This window comes from Phocoena sinus, chromosome 18 (genome assembly GCF_008692025.1).
Source record: "Phocoena sinus isolate mPhoSin1 chromosome 18, mPhoSin1.pri, whole genome shotgun sequence".
Taxonomy (NCBI): Eukaryota; Metazoa; Chordata; class Mammalia; order Artiodactyla; family Phocoenidae; genus Phocoena; species Phocoena sinus.
The window spans coordinates 11430802-11449477 of record NC_045780.1 but is presented as its reverse complement, the minus strand read 5'-3'; the positions used below and the strand labels follow the sequence as shown (position 1 = coordinate 11449477).

Genomic DNA, 18676 nt, shown 5'->3' with positions numbered 1-18676 from the left:
TCTTGGTGAATTGCCTTCAGTTTGAGCGCTTATTGAAGAATCTATGAATTCACATGAAAGGGAACTTGGTTCTTTACATGAAATAGTCAATAAAGCCCTTTATGCATGAGTCAGCTTAATAAAGCAAGTTTTTCCTTGTATCACAACTGTGTGCATTCTGCTTTGTCTTTTTTAAAAAAAGGCTTTACATTACTCTTGTGTTATTAAAAATATAAAATAAAATTAAAATCTTCCAATAAAGAAAATTTAGTCAAAGGAATGTGAGCTCTCAAATGTATATTATATTTAAGAAATGTATATTCAATTTTACCGCCTCTAGTTTTAAAGCAGTAAAACAATTATGTCTTCAAAAGATATGTAGTAAACTAATCCCTACCAACACAGCGAACTTATCGTCCCTGTTGAAGTGTTATCAGTTTGCAGCTCAGTAAACTTCCTGATTTTTACGATACTGCACCAAACATTTATCTAAATGAAAGTGTATGAGATCCAAAGGTGCTTTTCAATCACAATATCCTTTATGAATTAGACTTTCATTTATCAAAATTACAGGCAAAAAGAGGTAAGGTCTCAAAGGGCTGTCTCATTACAAGGCTTATAAACACTGTCCTTAGAAAGAATTGGTTTAACACCCAGCAAATCAAAATCTGATTGGGAAGAGAATTCATTTGAGATCATCTATCTTCAGAAGACATGTTGGACTGAGTGCACTTCTTGGCCTCTTTAGCCATTCATCAGGAAATTAACAAGCGAGTACCACAAACCACCAGAATGCCTTAGCTTTGAAAATGTGAATTATGTGTTAAGCTGGATAGGCTAGACATACACCCTTATTTTCTAAGAAAACATTAAAATGCCATAAAATTTGAAAGGTTTCAGAATAAAAAATTCCACCAAATTATAGATTAATGAAGCCAAGTCCAAAAATTATACTTATTTTCCACATCATGTTACAAATAACAAATACAGGAAAACATCCTATACACATTATATTTCTTAGTAAGTAAATACGCTTAAAGCTCTGTATGTGAAAATGCCATCTAATATAGAATACTGCATTACATGAACCTAAATGAAGCTCCTCTTTTGTAATATTTCTCTTAATAATAAGGATCCACGTGAAACAAAGTATATTTTAAAAGTGAAATAACGAGAAAACTATGTTTCTGTTTTTAGTACTGTTATTATACTCTAGCATTACTACTATAATAATAATTATTAATTATCATTTAAAAATTATATTGTTATTTTAAACAAGGGTAAGTTAAAATATAGAAGTGATAAGTTAGAGACATTAACTTATCTTGATAATATTCAGAGAATATGTCTAACTGGAAAGTCTGGGCAATTAAGGCAAAGAAATTTCATTTGCCCATCATGTCTTTTTCTATCGATACACATAAACAGTTAATGTAAAGAAAAATACTATAAAGTAGTTTATTTCTGTTTAAGGAATTATTCTATAGACAACTCCAAAACATCTATACCAATAAGGAAAAATGTAATTTCTAATAATAGGGAAACAATAAATCATGTCTGTGTGGTTAACGCACGAAGAGAAAAGATATAAACCCATAACAAGCCAATTTTAGTGTAGCAGGGGCTTCTTACCAGTTTTATATAATAGTTATCATTTATTTTCCATTGAGTATGGAAATATGGCTTTTTCATTTATTAAAATGATACATGAACATACATGTGTATCTACCTACCTATCTACTTATCTAGCTATATTATGTATATCTACTCTGTAAGAACACATTTTCCATGTTATTTGATCTGTACAATTTAAGTACATGGTGTAAGACTCATGAGCTGGCCCCTGCTTATTTAATATCTCACTAATTTACCGATTTGACCTCTTCACACTTTATATTCTCCAAGAGCTGAATGCTGTTGTTCCCAAACATGCCACACTGTTTCAAACCTTTAAGTCTGACATGTGTAATTTCTTTTACATGGAATTCCCTTACCTGCTCTGTCATTCAGAATGCAGTTGAGTATTCTCTTCATTGTATAAATTTTGTATCTTGTAAGTCAAAATATATTATTTTTTGATATTTTTCTTAAGTCTTTTATTTAGGTATTCTCGTATTAGATTTTAATTTCCAGTGTATCGAGTGTCAAAAAAAAGTGGCAATCAATAAATATTTGTTGAGTGAGCACATGAAAATACAATAATAATTTGCATATTAATCATTTTATATGTACAGTACTTAAGAAAAGTTACTTTTCTCTTCATGTCCTTTACAGTTTCCTCATAAATGAGTAAGGTGGACTGTGTGATTTGCAATTCTTACTTTATTTTTCCTGCAAACATCCATTAAAAACGTATTTTACAAATATATCCAGACCAATCTCCTAACCTCAGTTGCCTACCCTGTTGAAAGAGAACCAAGTATTTTTTAACTGAACTCTCACAGGATTATTGCAATGTTGAAATAGACAATGAATGCTGAAATACTGTGAAATGTGTGAATATTATTTATATAATAACCTCTCAGAATGTTTGTTAAAATGTTGATAAAATAAACTAACAAGAGTATTAAAAGTTTACTAAGTACATAATTTAAAAATGAACAAGAATACAACCAATGCTTTATTGCTTACAATAATGCTGCCTAAGATTTATATAAAGGGGGGAAAAAGCAGGCTGATGTGAGGATTTAAAAACTCAAATAAGATAACGGATGCGTCTAAGGTCTTATTAGCACGATACCTAGTCAATAATGAGTATCCAACAAATAATGGTTTCCTTTCCTTCAATTGGGATTAATCTTCTTTCCTCCATCATGCTGTTGTAACACTGTTTATATTCATTACAAGGCAATAGGAGCCTTCAACACCTCCCCTAGATCAGATAATTCCTGAAGACAGCAAGGATAGTGTGTAGGCAGGTACCATGAAGTGTTTGTAAAGCTGAATGGAGTGTAAATAGCTTACATTAAAAACTGATTTTCCCTCAATAACTATATTATTCATTTAAATATATTATTAAATAAAATTACATAAGCATCAATATATTTGACATGCATTTTGGATTTTGTATATAGGCATCTTAAGAATATAAGTGTTCTTAATATCTTGGATAAGGAAAAAACTGCTTTCTCAACAAAGCTGATATCGCAATTTGTTTTAGAGAATTATAAAGATGAGCCATTTAATACATAGTTTTCTTCCATCATTGGAAGGAAATGGGAAGAATGGAAATTTAGTCTCATTTTAATTTTATCTAAATGTAATATCAGGAAATTCTAATGTTTCTAAACATCTTGAAATCAGTTTAAGATGGCAGTCTTTTTTGGAGGAGAAATTCTTTTCAATATACACCATTTCACAACATTTTTAGCTTGGGAAATGTGTTTTGACAAAAATCTCCCCTTACGTAAGAGAAAATGCTGCAATTCATTTTCAAACCTAAATACTTCTTTTAGGAGTATTAATGACACATAAATACTTTGGGAAATTTTAAATAGACATTACTTCTCATTAAAGCTGAAATCAGAGCAACAAATATCTTTACAGAACAGCGCTTTTAGTAACTCCAATGATATTATTTAATTTCCACTAAAAGGAAAAGATTTTAAGATAAATACTCCCAACTAATTACATTAAATATGGTGATATGATCTTGTGCAATAATACGTATGAATCAATCTATTACTGAGAATTTTACAATTTTGAACATTTTAAACAAGATGAAAGAATGTTTTTTGTTGTATTGAGAAACCTAACACTCAAAAATGTTTTATGTCAATCTTAATGTGAGATAAAAGCAGTAGTACATACATAGAACAAACTTCACTGTAACGATCATTTACTGAAAAGTAAGTATTTTTCTTTGTAAATAATTTAAATTCAAAATTAAATTTTGCCTTTGACTTTATAGCACAGACATAGTATTTCCTTTCTTAAGTAACGTAAATGATGATGACATAGAAGGAAAGACCTGCTGAAGGCCAAGGACTGAAAAAACAAAAATCATCTTCTGTATAGAACAGGATTAAAGAAAAAACAGTCTTTGCAATAGAAAAATCCTAATGGTAAGGACTGTTAGTGATACAGAATAAAAACACCACTGGAGGGCTTCCCTGGTGGCACAGTGGTTGGGGGTCCGCCTGCCGATGCAGGGGACACGGGTTTGTGTGGGGAGGGTCCGGGAGCGGCTGGGCCCGTGAGCCATGGCCGCTGAGCCTGCGCGTCCGGAGCCTGTGCTCTGCAACGGGAGAGGCCACAACAGTGAGAGGCTCGCGTACCGGAAAAAAAAAAAAAAAAAAAAAAACACTATTGGAAAGAATGACTGGAAAACTCAGGTATCTTTTTTGCTCTTTTATATTTGATGTTAAGTCAGGAGCCTCACTTTATCAATACAAAATCTTTTTATGAAAGTAAGTATTTCTATAAATGAAATACACTGTTTCTATCCAAATAAACAATTTCTATTTGTTGTTTCAAACACACTTTACGTAAAAATCTGAATAGTTATTGACTAAATTTAATTAATACAGATAAAAAATCTGGACAGTTTACACATCAAATTCTTCATTTCTTAGTTGTGGGTATTTTAGTCTGAATGCATTGGATTTAACCATGGTTCTCACTTCAATTCATTTCTGTTGACAGAGAATATATTTTGTAATTCAAACTAGATATTATCTATATCACCATAAAACTACCAAGATACCAGCTTCAAATTTATAATGAATTTGATTCAGAAATGGTAATGCTTACCTGAATCAATAACTGATATTACTATTTATGGTCCATTTTAATACATCGTTATATCACATAAAATTAGAGTACAGCATGAGTAACTTGTACAGACTTTTGATTGTTTTAAACTAGACATAAACATTACATCTGCAGGTAGGCTGTTCTCTGAAAAGCTTGAAGAACTTATTTCAACGGCAGAGTAAATATCCAGAATTAGCAATACGGACATTAATTAAGATGGAATGTTCACAGATTATTATTCTAAGTGGTAAGTTCTTATTCACATTAGTTTTGCTTGTAAATGATTTACTGGACTATAAGAAATAAAAGAAAATGGCTACCTAACATCAACAGTTATCGCTCTGTGGAGAAGGACATCAAGGACACTTGCAAGTAAAAGAATTGGATCAATATTAACGTGATTTTCATTTCATGCTTCCCCAACTCCAGTAAGCTGACAATATACTCTGATTATGTGAACTGTCTCAGAGTAACACAGAAGAGGTTATTAGAGCAAGAGGTGGAAAGGGAATGCACTTTTTATATTGACAGGCCTGCTAATAGAGTATACTGATTTTCAAAGACATGAAATGCATTTTTACAATTTGGTTCTGACAGCAAAAACGGAATTTCATTTATTCCTAATTCAAAATATTCATATATAAGCAATATTTCTTAGAGCAGACCAACAAAGGGGATATTCATAAATAGCATTTTTAAACAGTAAAAATGCAATTAAAAAAGGTACAAGAAAATATTATTGAATTTAAGTACAGCATTATATAACTATGAAATGCTAACTTAATAATCTTAATGGAGTAAACGTAGAAAACTGCATTCTATGCTCTTTAAGGGAAATTTGATAAGCCATATTTTAAAAATATACATGATGATAAACGTAGAATCTCTGTGATAGGAGAATATTATGTGGTAGGATTTTGATTAGCCATTAAGTTAGGGTGATTTTAAAATATTTTAAATAGGATTTCATTACATTGAAAATCACATGGCACACTTTACTTGTGGAAAAAAGTGCTAAAACATATAGAAAACTTGGGCTAGTTTGGAACCCTCTAAATATCATGAAGAGCAGAGATAATGCATTATTCATCTTCGTGACTGTTTGAGTACATAGCATAGTGTTTGGTCCTTACCTTAAAGTATGCTTAGAAAAAGACCAGCAGGAATAAATACATTAAAATGGTAAAGGCAGCTATCTTGACGGCTGTCTATGAGTGACTTTTTCCCCCCTTCTTTAAAATTGTTTTGCGTTTTCTGGATTTTCCACAATGACTATGTTTCTTTTCAGGAAGGAAAGAAGGGAGGGAAGGTGGAAGGAAGGAAGGAAGGATGGAAGGAAGGAGGGAAGGAAGGAAGGGAGGGAGGGAGGGAGGGAGGGGAAAACAAACAAAGGAAAGAAACCTTTCATCCTGAGTCAAGAGGGGTAGATAGCCAATGAGTAGCAGAATGGAAGAAAGAAAGTTTTGGCATTCTTGGAATGAAAGAAAAGATGAACTGGACAGCTTGAATGAGGGCTTAAAGGGTGGGGAGACTACCCCTGGCAGTGGATGGCATTAACCTGGGGAATGATGCTTGGTGTTTCTTTTCTAAGCCTGCCACAAAATGCAGTGTGGAAAATTTACTTTAAAACTCTGAGAAATGGGGGGTAGGAGATGTTTTGGATAGATAAGCAACTGGTTCAGGGACATGGAAGGAAGACGTAATTTAACAGGAATTTCTCTTTAATTATTAAAAACTGGGATAGCTAAGAGATGGTGCTGGTATAGGTTATCGAAAGCACTTTTAAAAACACTAAAGACTTTCCGGACGCGCAGGTCATGGCTCACGGGCCCAGCCGCTCCGCGGCATGTGGGATCCTCCCGGACCGGGGCACGAACCCGCGTCCCCTGCATCGGCAGGCGGACTCTCAACCACTGCGCCACCAGGGAAGCCCTAAAGACATTTTAAATTATGTTTTTATAAATGACATTGAATGCACAGTCTGTGAACGACTCTAAGTTCACCTGTACTGATAAATCTCTGTGGATGACAGGCTGTATGAGTGGGCCAAAATTTAGCAGGTAAACTTTTAGAGAGGGGAAGTTCAATAATGCTCATACACTTGGGAAAATTCCAAATTTATCTACAGCAACACACTGTATAGGAAGATCACGGTATTTAGATTGAGATTTTGCTCTATCTACCATTTATTAGTTAGCATGCCACTTAATTTCTATAGTCTGTCATTTTCCCAAATAAAAATCCTTTAATAGCTCTATTGACAGATCCCTTCACAGTATAGTTCCAAGCAGCCTTTTCAGCTCATCTTTGTACGATCTCCCCACACTATCTTGTGTTCCATCAAGCAGCACCACTTTCATTCCCTGGACACATCATGTTGTGTGGTCCCTTCCTCCATGTTACCACCACCTCACTTACTGTCTTGGGTAGATATCCATTTATCCTTTCAAGTTTAGCTAAAATTTATTTCTTCAGTTAGCCAGCCCTCTTCACTGAGTTTGCATAGCATTTTTAATACACCTTGATGAAAATATCTATCATACTGTATTTTAATTATTTATAAATGTAATTTTATGTACACTTTATAAAAATTAGTCTAAAAATATAAGCAAGATTGTGAGCAGTTCCATGCCACTTAGCAATAGATCTATTAATATAATTTTGTCAGCTCCTTAGCTTTAGTGGCTTTTGATGCTCTAACTGGAAATAAAGTACAGACATAAAAAACGTATTTCAGGATTTGAAAATGCCGTACTTATAGACCTATTCTGTAGACTATCATACTTCAATGCTGTTATTGAAAAGGATGAATGAATGTGGTTAAAATACTGTGTATGTTGAAATGAATGAATTATCGATTAAATAAAAGACAGCAACAAAGTACAAAAAATTGTATTAATGTGGATGCTTTAAATGGAATAGGTGAAAGATATGATTCCTGTCCTCAAGTGGTTTTTCTTTTATCTCAGAATATAAAATACTTAAAATCAAAATACTTTCTGATAACTTTACACGGTGACCTATTACCAAGTGCAAAATATTGAGGTCATTCAAAGAAGTAAGTTAGGGTCTTTTATGCCTCCATGTCTTGGAAATTTCTGTTATTAACTCTGCTCTTCCCTGCTCACCTGGTAAATTCCTAATCTTCTCTCAAGTCAGTTCATAAGTAACTATTTCTGTGAAGCTGACTCCAACCCGATAGGTCCAGCGTTAGTCACCTTCCCTGTGTTCCTTTATGAAGTACCACCTCCCTCTACGAGAACTGCTTATTTCTTTCCACTAGACCAGGATTTTTCAACCTAGGCTCTACTGATGTTTTGGGCTGGATTTTGGTTGTCATTCTGGGGAGCTGCCCAGTGAATAGTCAATAGTGAATTTAGCAGAATTCTTGGTGTCTACCCTTTAGATGCCAGTAGCACACGCTGACTTCCACCCCTGCTGAGACACACTGCACTAAACTATGTGCTGTGAGAAGGCAGAAATTGTGCCTCAGCCTCGGTATTCAACATTTAGTGCATGCATGGCATGTACAAGATATTCAATAAATGCTTTTAAATTAATGAAGCCACTTGATTCCTCTGAATCAGTTTAAAGCCTTCCATCTGAAGCTTCCCATAAAAACAGGGGAGTTGTTAAAACCTTTGTTGATATGAAAATGCTGTTACACAAAAACTTTAAAATGTGTTTTATAAGCATATTTTATAAGTCAGCATTTATATAATCCTTTTAAATTATTTTAAGAGACTATAAAACCATAGGGTGAAGATAAGACTGTATTAAAATATGACACTGGCATCAAAAAAGAGCTGAAAGATGACTCCATGTATGCCTTTCTCTCGCTTGTAAAAAATTTACATCAACTTTTCAATAAATTATTTTAACAATAATCACATCATCTATTTCATTCCAGATATGAAGATTTAATTAATAATACACCAACTAAAATGGACATATCAATGAACAATAAGAAGACATTTGCTAGAGACTACATGGTACAAACAATAAACCACTCGGTAAAACAATCAAATCATCGTTTCCAACTATTATAAATGTAAACTCTTCAAAAAACTGAAGTCAGAAAAAGAATGAAGTCAGATAATTTGAAGCTCCTGTCTCAACAACTGTATATAGCTGCACTAGTACTTTTTTATTCTCGGTGTTTTCTTATTTCTTGATGACTGCAAGTAGCACCTTACAGTAGCCATGCATACACCATCAAAACTAATTTAATTCCAGATTCATTACAGAGCTGCTTCTTATTCATCAAGGTCATATCTTGATGGCTTCACAAGCTTAGATAAATTGGGTGTTAAGCAGATACATCTCTGAGGAACCTAAGGATGTTCGCATTTGCAGTTCTCAGCATATCTTATTATTTATTGCCAAAGAAATGAATGATTAATTTTGTCATCTTTGCTCCATGTTTTTTTTCCCTCTGGCTAAAACAGCCTGCCCTCCTCTGCGATGCCTGATCAGACCTATTTAGGATGATGGCTTTGATCGCAGACGTGGAGCTTGAGATCTTAGGCTTTGATGAAACATTGCTCCACTATAATTTCATGGAAAGGGGACAGAGTCCTACATGGTAATTGACAATCAACAAAGACAACCAAACTTATTAAGATTTTAACTATTCTTTGACACCATAATCTTTCAGCATCAGAAATGGACCAAAATTTGTCTGGTTTGGGTTTTATTTAAACATACAAACAATATACAAAATCCTCCTTTTTCAATCATTTCCCTATTAGCTAATTTGCCCTGAAGAAGAAAGCCCTGCAGATCAGAAAATGAATTTATAGTTTAAAATATTTTCCTTATATTCTTCCACCGCTATGGTCTGTAAAATTCCCGGTAATCAATTAAATTTGCACTTGTATGAGATTTTACTATCAGAAAACACCCAAAAAACACATTCAATACATATGAAATTAGAGCATTAAACACCAGCAAAAAAAATTACATGCCTCTAGGTTTTTATTAATCACATTCCAACACTAGAGGCTGAAAAGTATATCAAATCACACCAAATCTTTTGCACATGACAACCTCATAAATTATTCAGCTCATTAGTATTACTAAGAAGCATGAAAAACTCCATCAGTGTTAAGGATGTTTTCCAACTGAAAAAGGTCAACCAAAAGTTTTAATAATGAAATGGAAGAGAAAGCTTTGCAAAGCAAATATGAAGTACAATAACGGTCCTTTTTGTCTCCTTGGAAATATATCTAATTCTGATTATTTGCTCATTTAAAAGAAAGTATTGTTAATATATTTGTTTTGTGGCTCCAAATAAATTGCCTAAATAGAATGTCATGAAATTTAAATTACAGCTAAATGCTTCTGCCCATCACATTAAAGTTTAACTATGATTTAAGCTAAACTGTTTGAATTAAAGGAAAAGTCAAGTGATTCAAAACATTTTTGTTAAAACATTAAGCTTGCAAATTCAGTTTCACTGCTATTACAATATATTAATAGAGGCTCACATTCTTGAAACATAGTGTACTACAGGAACAGAGAGACATGACCAGTGATCAAATCTCAGCGATTGCTTTGATGGCCATGTAAATATTCCCTATTTAAGTAATTTTAGGTTATTCCCTCAGCTTGTACAACTTGGTTAAAATTCTGAAAACTTTGATCACTGATTCAAATACTTCTAGCCATACTGAAAGTTCCATTCATTAAATCTTTTGTTCCTAAAACAATTTTGTTGCCACAATGTAGATGAATAGAAAAAAATTTTTGACCATAGATTACTGCAGAGTTTCTGTGCATTTAATATTTAACTTTCAAGATAGAATTTGAAATACTTTAATTATTCAACAAAGAGGAAGAAATAAATTGAATTTCAATTTGTTCTAGAAGCTCTCTCAAAATTAGTAGGTTTGTGCTATAAATATACCCTTTATCTATGTCTACACAAACCAAAACATTAAATCTTTCGGATGTTAGTCTATACACTGCCAGACTTTAAGGTACTTAAAACACATTTAAATGTTTAATGGCAGGCAGAGTGACCAGATGATGGGCTGAGTTCTGTTAGTTTTATATGAATGTTCTGGCAATATGTGCATATAAAAGCCTTTCTCTAAAATATACAAAATATGTTTTCAATTAAGTCTTTCAACATCTATTTTCATTGGATAAAGTGCTTTGTAATAATTACTGACATTTACTTCCTATTCTTCTGAGGAAATACTTTAAACATAGGTTAGAAGGCACATTAAGAGTTTGGAAGAAGATACAATGTTATGTTTTTCTCTTGGCAGTTTGTAATTCCTCCTTCTACTTCTATGTACAGATCACTCCAGGGAGTACTTTCCACTCACCTCTTCACATCCTCCATATTTTACTCCCTACTCTCTACCCACTTCTAGAAGTTCACAAATGTGAAGTCAGAGGTGTGCTCTAGAGTTGTTTTTGGAGGTAGAATTGTTTCTGTTCTCTTTTGTCTTCCACTACCCGACCTTAACCCCGAGAATGACCATGAAGTAAATCTGGCACGAGTACCATGTAGATGTCCTGAATATTTTATGGCATACGTGTGGTCTTTGTTCTAGATACGTATAAAATAAAAACATACCCTACTTTCCTTTTATCAAAGAACCCAACTCAGGAGGGATAACAGGTTTGGAATACTGCTGATGATCCACTATTTCAAATTCATAAACCACTACATATTTTAAAATACGTTCATACTACACACAGAGGATGTTTACTATCACCTACATCTTTCATCTGTTTCAAAATCAGAATATTATTTTTTAATTTAGGTTCATTAACAGTGGTTACTATGTTACTAAAACATGACATGACAGTCTTAAAAAAAGGTCAATATAGGGGCTTCCTTGGTGGCGCAGTGGTTGAGAGTCCGCCTGCCGGTGCGGGGGATACGGGTTCGTGCCCCAGTCCGGGAAGATCCCACATGCCGCGGAGCGGCTGGGCCCGTGAGCCATGGCCGCTGAGCCTGCGCGTCCGGAGCCTGTGCCCCGCAGCGGGAGAGGCCACAGCGGTGAGAGGCCCGCGTATCAAAAAAAAAAAAAAAAAAGGTCAATATAAAAAAATTTAAATATGTTTCTTATAAGCTTTGACACTGGTTTAATAATAAAGACAGTTTAAAAACTGAACATACAAAATAAGCCATCCATTTTTATAGAGAACCAAAAGAAATATTTTTCTAACAGACCTTTTCTAAAAGCAACCTGTAGAACACTGAATGTAGTATAATGTGAATCCTATATAATTAAGGTACTGGCAACACCAATAATATCACTCTAGCCTAACCCCTGTTACAAGTTGTCTTTAGATGTTTCTAATTTCTAATGAGAGGAATTCAAGATGAATTGATGAAAATGCTTAAATGGTTGGGAATATGAAATGAAGTTAAAAATTTTTAAGTTCATATTATAAAGCATGCCACTTTAAGTAGATATTTCTAAGAATCTCTTCTGTAGAACATAAAGATAATAACTCATTTTAAGTTGGTGCTAAATCCTTAGGTGCTAGAATCCTTAGGTGATTTTTTTTTGAGTTGATTAAAGAAATCCCCTACAGTACAAGTCAACTATATATTTTTTTAAAGCATATTCTCTCCTGCAGTTACTTTTACTGTATAAAGTTACTTTTTAACTTTATCTTAGGTATGTTTCATATGAAATCCTCACATATTTATTTGTGTTTCCAGCCTTAGTAAGTAATACCAATTCACAGACTAGTCACACAATAAATTTTAAAAGTTGTACACATTTTCTTTCTATTGGGATTAAATATTTTCCCTGTTCAATCCATCAAGAACATGAATGGCAATCTGTGTTATATATTAGGGTAAATTTTAAAACATATGGCTCATTTATTACTCTCAAATAAATAAAAATTAAAATAATAAAAACCCAAGTGATTGTGAGAACAAAAGTAGTCAATAACAAAAACATATGGACAGTGTTCAATAACGTTATTTTCTGAGTGTATATGGTTTATAAAATTATATTATCAATCAAACTTAAACTTTTTAGAGCATTTAAAAATAGGTGAACTGGGCTTTCCTGGTGGTGCAGTGGGTTCGAGCCCTGGTCTGGGAAGATCTCACACGCCGCGGAGCAACTAAGCCCGTGCGCCACAACTACTAAGCCTGTGCTCTAGAGCCCGCGAGCCACAACTCCTGAAGCCCGGACGCCTAAAGCCCGTGCTCTGTAGCAAGAGAAGCCACCGCAATGAGAAGAGTAGCCCCCGCTCACCGCCACTAGAGGAAGCCCGCACACAGCAACAAAGACACAATGCAGCCAAAAATAAATAAATTAATTTTAAAAAAGTAGGTGAACGGAGAGAATAGCCCTATGCATACTTCTTGGTGGACAGCAATCTAAAGTAGCAGCGTTTTTATTTAATTACAAAAAGTATTTTGATATTTACCATTTATTGCACATTTTATAAAGGACAACTTAGGGTGCAGTTCTACTGTAGTGTGATAGTGGATGATATCTTTAACGTTGGATGGTCTTTTTCAAACTTTATTTGCAATCCATTGGAGGACTGAGAACCTAATGGGCATACTGAGGCATGATTTATTTATTAAACTGAAAATAATAGAATAGGGTTAAAATACAGAATGCCATGTAATGAGATTATTAGTAAGACATTTGTTTCAGTTAAATACACAAGTATGTGCATGTGTATATGTATATACATAACAGTACACATATTTGTCTATATATTTCATGTATATATTTATATTCACACAGTATACATATGTGTATATATATACACACACAAATTATACATAAAAATATATAAATCTGAATACACACTTACAGTAGTACATTTTTTTTTCCACGTTGGGTGAAAAAGTTTGAAAGATGCTGAAAAGGAAAATGATTTTACTCTTGTTTTAGGCTCTATGAGAAGGATGCTGGGTAATAACCAACTATGTAGAGGCTTCTAATCTATCACAAAGAAGCTGAAGAGTCTAACATACATCAAGTGGGAGAAATATTGGGTTGAATGAGTATAACTTAAATGATGCTGAAGGATAAAGCAGAACATAACATTTTTGGCTTATGACATGGAGAATTTTAAATGCTAGTGAAAAAAAAAGAATTATCAACCACAGAGAGTCACCTCACATCCAGGAGTATTTTTGTGTGAGAGGCACTGGTACTCACCATATTCTATTGCAGCTTTGAGCAATGCTTCAGCATGAGTGGAGCCAAATGCGTTGCGGACAAACCGTCTCCTTCGACGAAGATCATCTTCCCAGTAATCCAAACGCCAGAAATCGTGCAATTGGCTAAGAATGGGAAGATAAAAAACAATAATAACTAATAATAATGATGTATAACTGGAAGTACATTTTTTCAAGTTATATACATTCACAGACTGCTTACACAATAAATTTTAAAAGCTTTGCACATTTTCTTTTTATAAGGATTAAATATTTTCTGTATTCAATTCATCAAGAGCATGAATGGCATTACATATTATAAACTATGGTAAATTTAACTCTTCTAAATTCATAACTGATACAGTTAAATCTTTATTTCTTTGGTCTCATTGGAAAATTAAGATAACTTTTGAGATATTTATGTTTTACAACTGTGTTTATATACATATGTTTCCTCTACAAATGAACAAAACTTAAAATAGTAACATTCTCATATTTTAGGCATTATAACATTCAGCTCTGCTTTCTTTACAATGTTCTTCCTTCTACTGAAAACATTCATCACTGGGAGTTTAGTAACAAATGCAGCATCAAATTACAAGTATTAATGGCACAGTTTGCATTCTTTTACACTGTTTTTAACAAGGCTTGTAAATCACAGGATAGACCTCACTACAAACAGTTCGCAATTTAATGACCATGGTTTCTTAGTACACTGAATTAAGAACTATAAAATATTGCCCACTTGGATTTGGTGGAAGAATGATTAAAATAATGTGCTGAAATATTCATTGAAATAATTCCCTACTGCCCACAGCAACATGAGAAAAGTGCAATTTTATCCATTATTAATAATAGTGAATTAGAGCTGCAAAAAAATGCCAGTATGTGGTAATTGTCTTGGTAAATTATTATTCTAACGCTAACAGAGTCCTTGGATGATTTTACAGCTTTCAGTTAATATAAACCATTAACAGCCATGGCCATCGTTGGTAACACTGTCTAAACTATGTTACACTTTAAACAATATTAAAAATCTACAAGGTATTTCAGAAACTACTGAAATATGTTCATTGTATACCAATGGAACATTTCATGGTATCATTTTTGTTTTCAATTTAACTTTAATAAACATTAGTGATAAATGCTACTGCTTGAGAAGTCTCTCATTTTCTGTATAGTACCTGGAATAATATACTCAAAAGATAAAATTCTAATTTTCTTGAGTAGCACTATTCATAAAAACACATAAAATGCTTTCACAGAAGATTTGATTTCAGTTTTTATTTTGATATTTTACTGTAGGAGAACACTGTGTTTAATTAAGATGGAAACTATATATTTTGCTCATCATTATCTCTTTAGCACAACGTCTGGCACATACTATGTTTTTAATAAATATTTAATGAATTAATTAAAACAATTTTTTTTTTACTTTGCAAATCTACAGAGAAGTATAGTCAGTGAGAACAATAATTTACTTTTGAAAAAATTTTAGATTTTATGGCTATTTAATTTTGTTTTCTATAGCTTAATTGTTAAATAATATATCAATATAAGGGATATATATAAAAAGAACATTAAAATTATAATCATTTAAAGTATAATTTAATATACTTGTTTTTCTAAACATAATAATTATAATTTTATTTTTCTGTCAAAATAATGATTATCTGGTGATTAATTATTATGAGTAGTATACCTCTGTCATTAATTTAAAATATGAAAAATTCTATCCCTACAAATACAGATTAATCCTAGTAGTTTAAAGAAGAAAATGCTAAAATCTTGCTATAATGATTTTCCTTAAAAGTATGTTAAAATTAAGTAACTGAATTCACTAGGAGAGACCTGAGATCTAATGTTTTCTCAAGTTCCTGACCACAGACATACTTTCCTCTATTCTTCCCATTAAGAACAACTAAAAAAAAATTTATACGCTACATATAAAACAAACGTAACAAAACTCTGAAATGTGGGGAGCAGAAGGCAGACTGGCTAAGGACCACAGGGCCCAAGGAACAACAAAGTGGTGAGTTCCCTGGGTTATCTTTTTGTCTCGTATACCCTAGATTTGGAGGCAAAAGAAGCTAGCAACCCAGATAGACCAACGGGTACAGACAAAAAAAAAAAAAGCCTCAACAAAAGCATGTTTCTCTAGCCAGAAGACCAGGAAAAGGGCATCCTAGGAAGACAGGAAACTTTTAGACAATTATTTCCTCTAGCCAAACACCACAGAAAAACTATGCCTCTCATTCCCCCCTACACACACTAGCAAAGGATGAGTGGGGAGTCTAGATCTGAAGCCTCATGATGGTGTAACGAGGCGCCCTAACATCCAAACTGGGGTGGCGTCAGAGAAGGGTCATATAGGGAGCCAGGACTTTCATCTCTGCTGGCTGATGACAAGGTACCTCACCCTCAAGTAGTCACTCGAGACCTTATGGAGAGCCTAGATTCCCACGCCCTGTGGTCAGTAATGAGGCATCCTTCTTTCTTCCCACTGGGGTGGGCCGGGAGGAGACATAGTAGAGAGTCAGGACTTTTACTACTAACCAGCAGCAATGAGGCCACCCCCATCAGTGGATACCACGTGGGGAGCTGGAACTCCCACCCCTGCTAAGCCATCATGAGGAGCTACCCACTCCCTGGATGTCAGCGGAAGGGAAGCGGGGAACCTAGATTTCTATCTCCACCTGGCATTGAAGAGGCAGTGCACCCCATTGTCCTGGTGGAGTAATGTCAGAGAAAAGTCAACTAAAATAGAAGATTTGAACGAGATAAAAATATCTCGGAAAATTAAAAAAAAAAAAATCCAGGTTTCGATCTCAAATTACTTGTCATACCATGAACCATGACAGCATATTTCACATTCAAAGCTATGGTGGCCAGAAGAAGTGTAAAAGTTTTGTTATGTGCTAAAAGAACTGTCAACCCAGAATCCTATAACGAGTGAAAATATCCTTTAGGAATAAAGGAGAAATGAAAATATTTTCAGATGATGAAAAAGATTTGTCAGCCTCAGAGCTAGTCTAAAAAAATGGCTAATAGCAATCATGTAAACATAAGGGAAGCAATAAAAGAAGGAACATTGGAACATCAGGAAGGAAGAAAGGACATAAGCGAAGTGTAAGTAAATATAATAGGATTTCCTTTTCCTCTTGAGTTTTGTTAATTATGTTTTGCTGTTGAAGCAAAAATTATAACACTGTCTGATGTGGTTCTCATTGTGGGTAGAGGTAATAGTCAAGACAAATATAAATGAGAGAGGGTAAAGGAATGTAAAGGGAGGTAAAGTTTCTATACTTCACTTGGAGTGGTAAAATGACACCACCAGTAGACTGTGATGAGCTATGTAGATATGATGTAATAATTAGAGCAACCACTAAAAAAGCTATACAAAGACATGTGCAAAAAGTCACTATAGCTAATTAACTATCAGAAAGAAATTTGATACATTTACAACTGTATCAAAAAGAATACCTAGGAGTAAAGAGGCGAAAGACCTGTACAATGAAAACTAAGACACTGAATAAAGAAATTGAAGAAGACATAAAAAAGTGGAAATATAGTCCTTGCTCATGGATTGAAAGAATTGATATTGTTAAAATGTACATGCTACCCAGAGCAAACTACAGATTCAATACAATCTCCATCAAAATTCCAATGGCATTTTTCACAGAAATAGAACGAAGAATCCTAAACTTTGTATGGAACCACAAAAGGCCCAAATAGACAAAGCAATTTTGGGAGAGAAGAGCAAAGCTGTGGCATCACGCTCCCTGATTTCAAACTATATTACAAGGCTATAATAATCAAGACAGTATGATACTGACATAAAAACAGACACGCAACTTAATGAAACAGAATAGAGAGCCCAGAAATAAACCCATTTATTTTTGATATTTATGGCAAAGAAGCCAAGAATATACAATGGGGAAAGGAGAGTCTCTTCAAAAAACGGTGTTGGGGAAACTGAACAGTCATATGCAAAAGAATAGAACTAGATCAGTCTTACACCATACATGAAACTCAACTAAAAATGGGTCAAAGACTTTAAAACATAAGACCTGAAACCACAAAACTCTTAGAGGGAAACACAGGCAGTAAGCTCCTTGACATTTGTCTTGGCAATGATTTTTTTGGATTTGACACCAAAAGCAAAGGCAACAAAAATAAAATAAACAAGTGGGATTATATCAAACTAAAAAGCTTCTGCAGAGAAAAAAAATCAGTAAAATGAAAAGACAACCTACCAAATGAGAAAAAAAGATTAGCAAACAATATATCTGATAAACAATATAATATCCAAAATGTATAAAGAACTCATAAAACTCAAAAACAACAACAAAAACACCAAACAACCTGATTAAAAAGTGGGCAGAGGATCTGAATAGACCACAACAACGAAAAATTTTCATCTGTAGTTTCTAAAATCTAAAATCCATTATCCTTTTTTTCTTTTTTTTTTTGAAGGAAGCAAGGTTTGGGAAAATTTAGATATTTGTTCTCTGATTTGTTCTTTTAGTATTTTCCCCATTTTCTATGTGGAAATTAACCTAATATTACTGAGAGTCCAGTCTTTGATAATATTTGGGGTTTTCAATATTTGAACAGACATAAATTCTTAAAAAAAAACTTTGTTTCTTTCAAACCACACTTGTTTTTCTATTTACAGTTTAAAGATAGTGGAAATGAGTATAGATAAAATAACAATAGGTACTGAGAGCTGTGCTTTCAACTCTCAATGACATTAAACAGTATCATTCATTAAAATGG

The 18676-nt window shown here is 33.5% G+C and overlaps 1 protein-coding gene across 7 annotated transcripts in view; it reads right to left on the bottom strand.

Annotated features, from left to right (window-relative positions):
• The window catches only part of NBEA (neurobeachin), a 620064-nt gene that overhangs the window by 221458 nt on the left and 379930 nt on the right, over positions 1–18676 (bottom strand). For all 7 annotated transcript variants that reach the window (XM_032611436.1, XM_032611437.1, XM_032611439.1 and 4 more), the window contains one exon: positions 13899–14023. In XM_032611436.1, coding sequence (XP_032467327.1) covers positions 13899–14023 — 125 coding nt within the window. The remainder of the gene's footprint in view (positions 1–13898; positions 14024–18676) is intronic.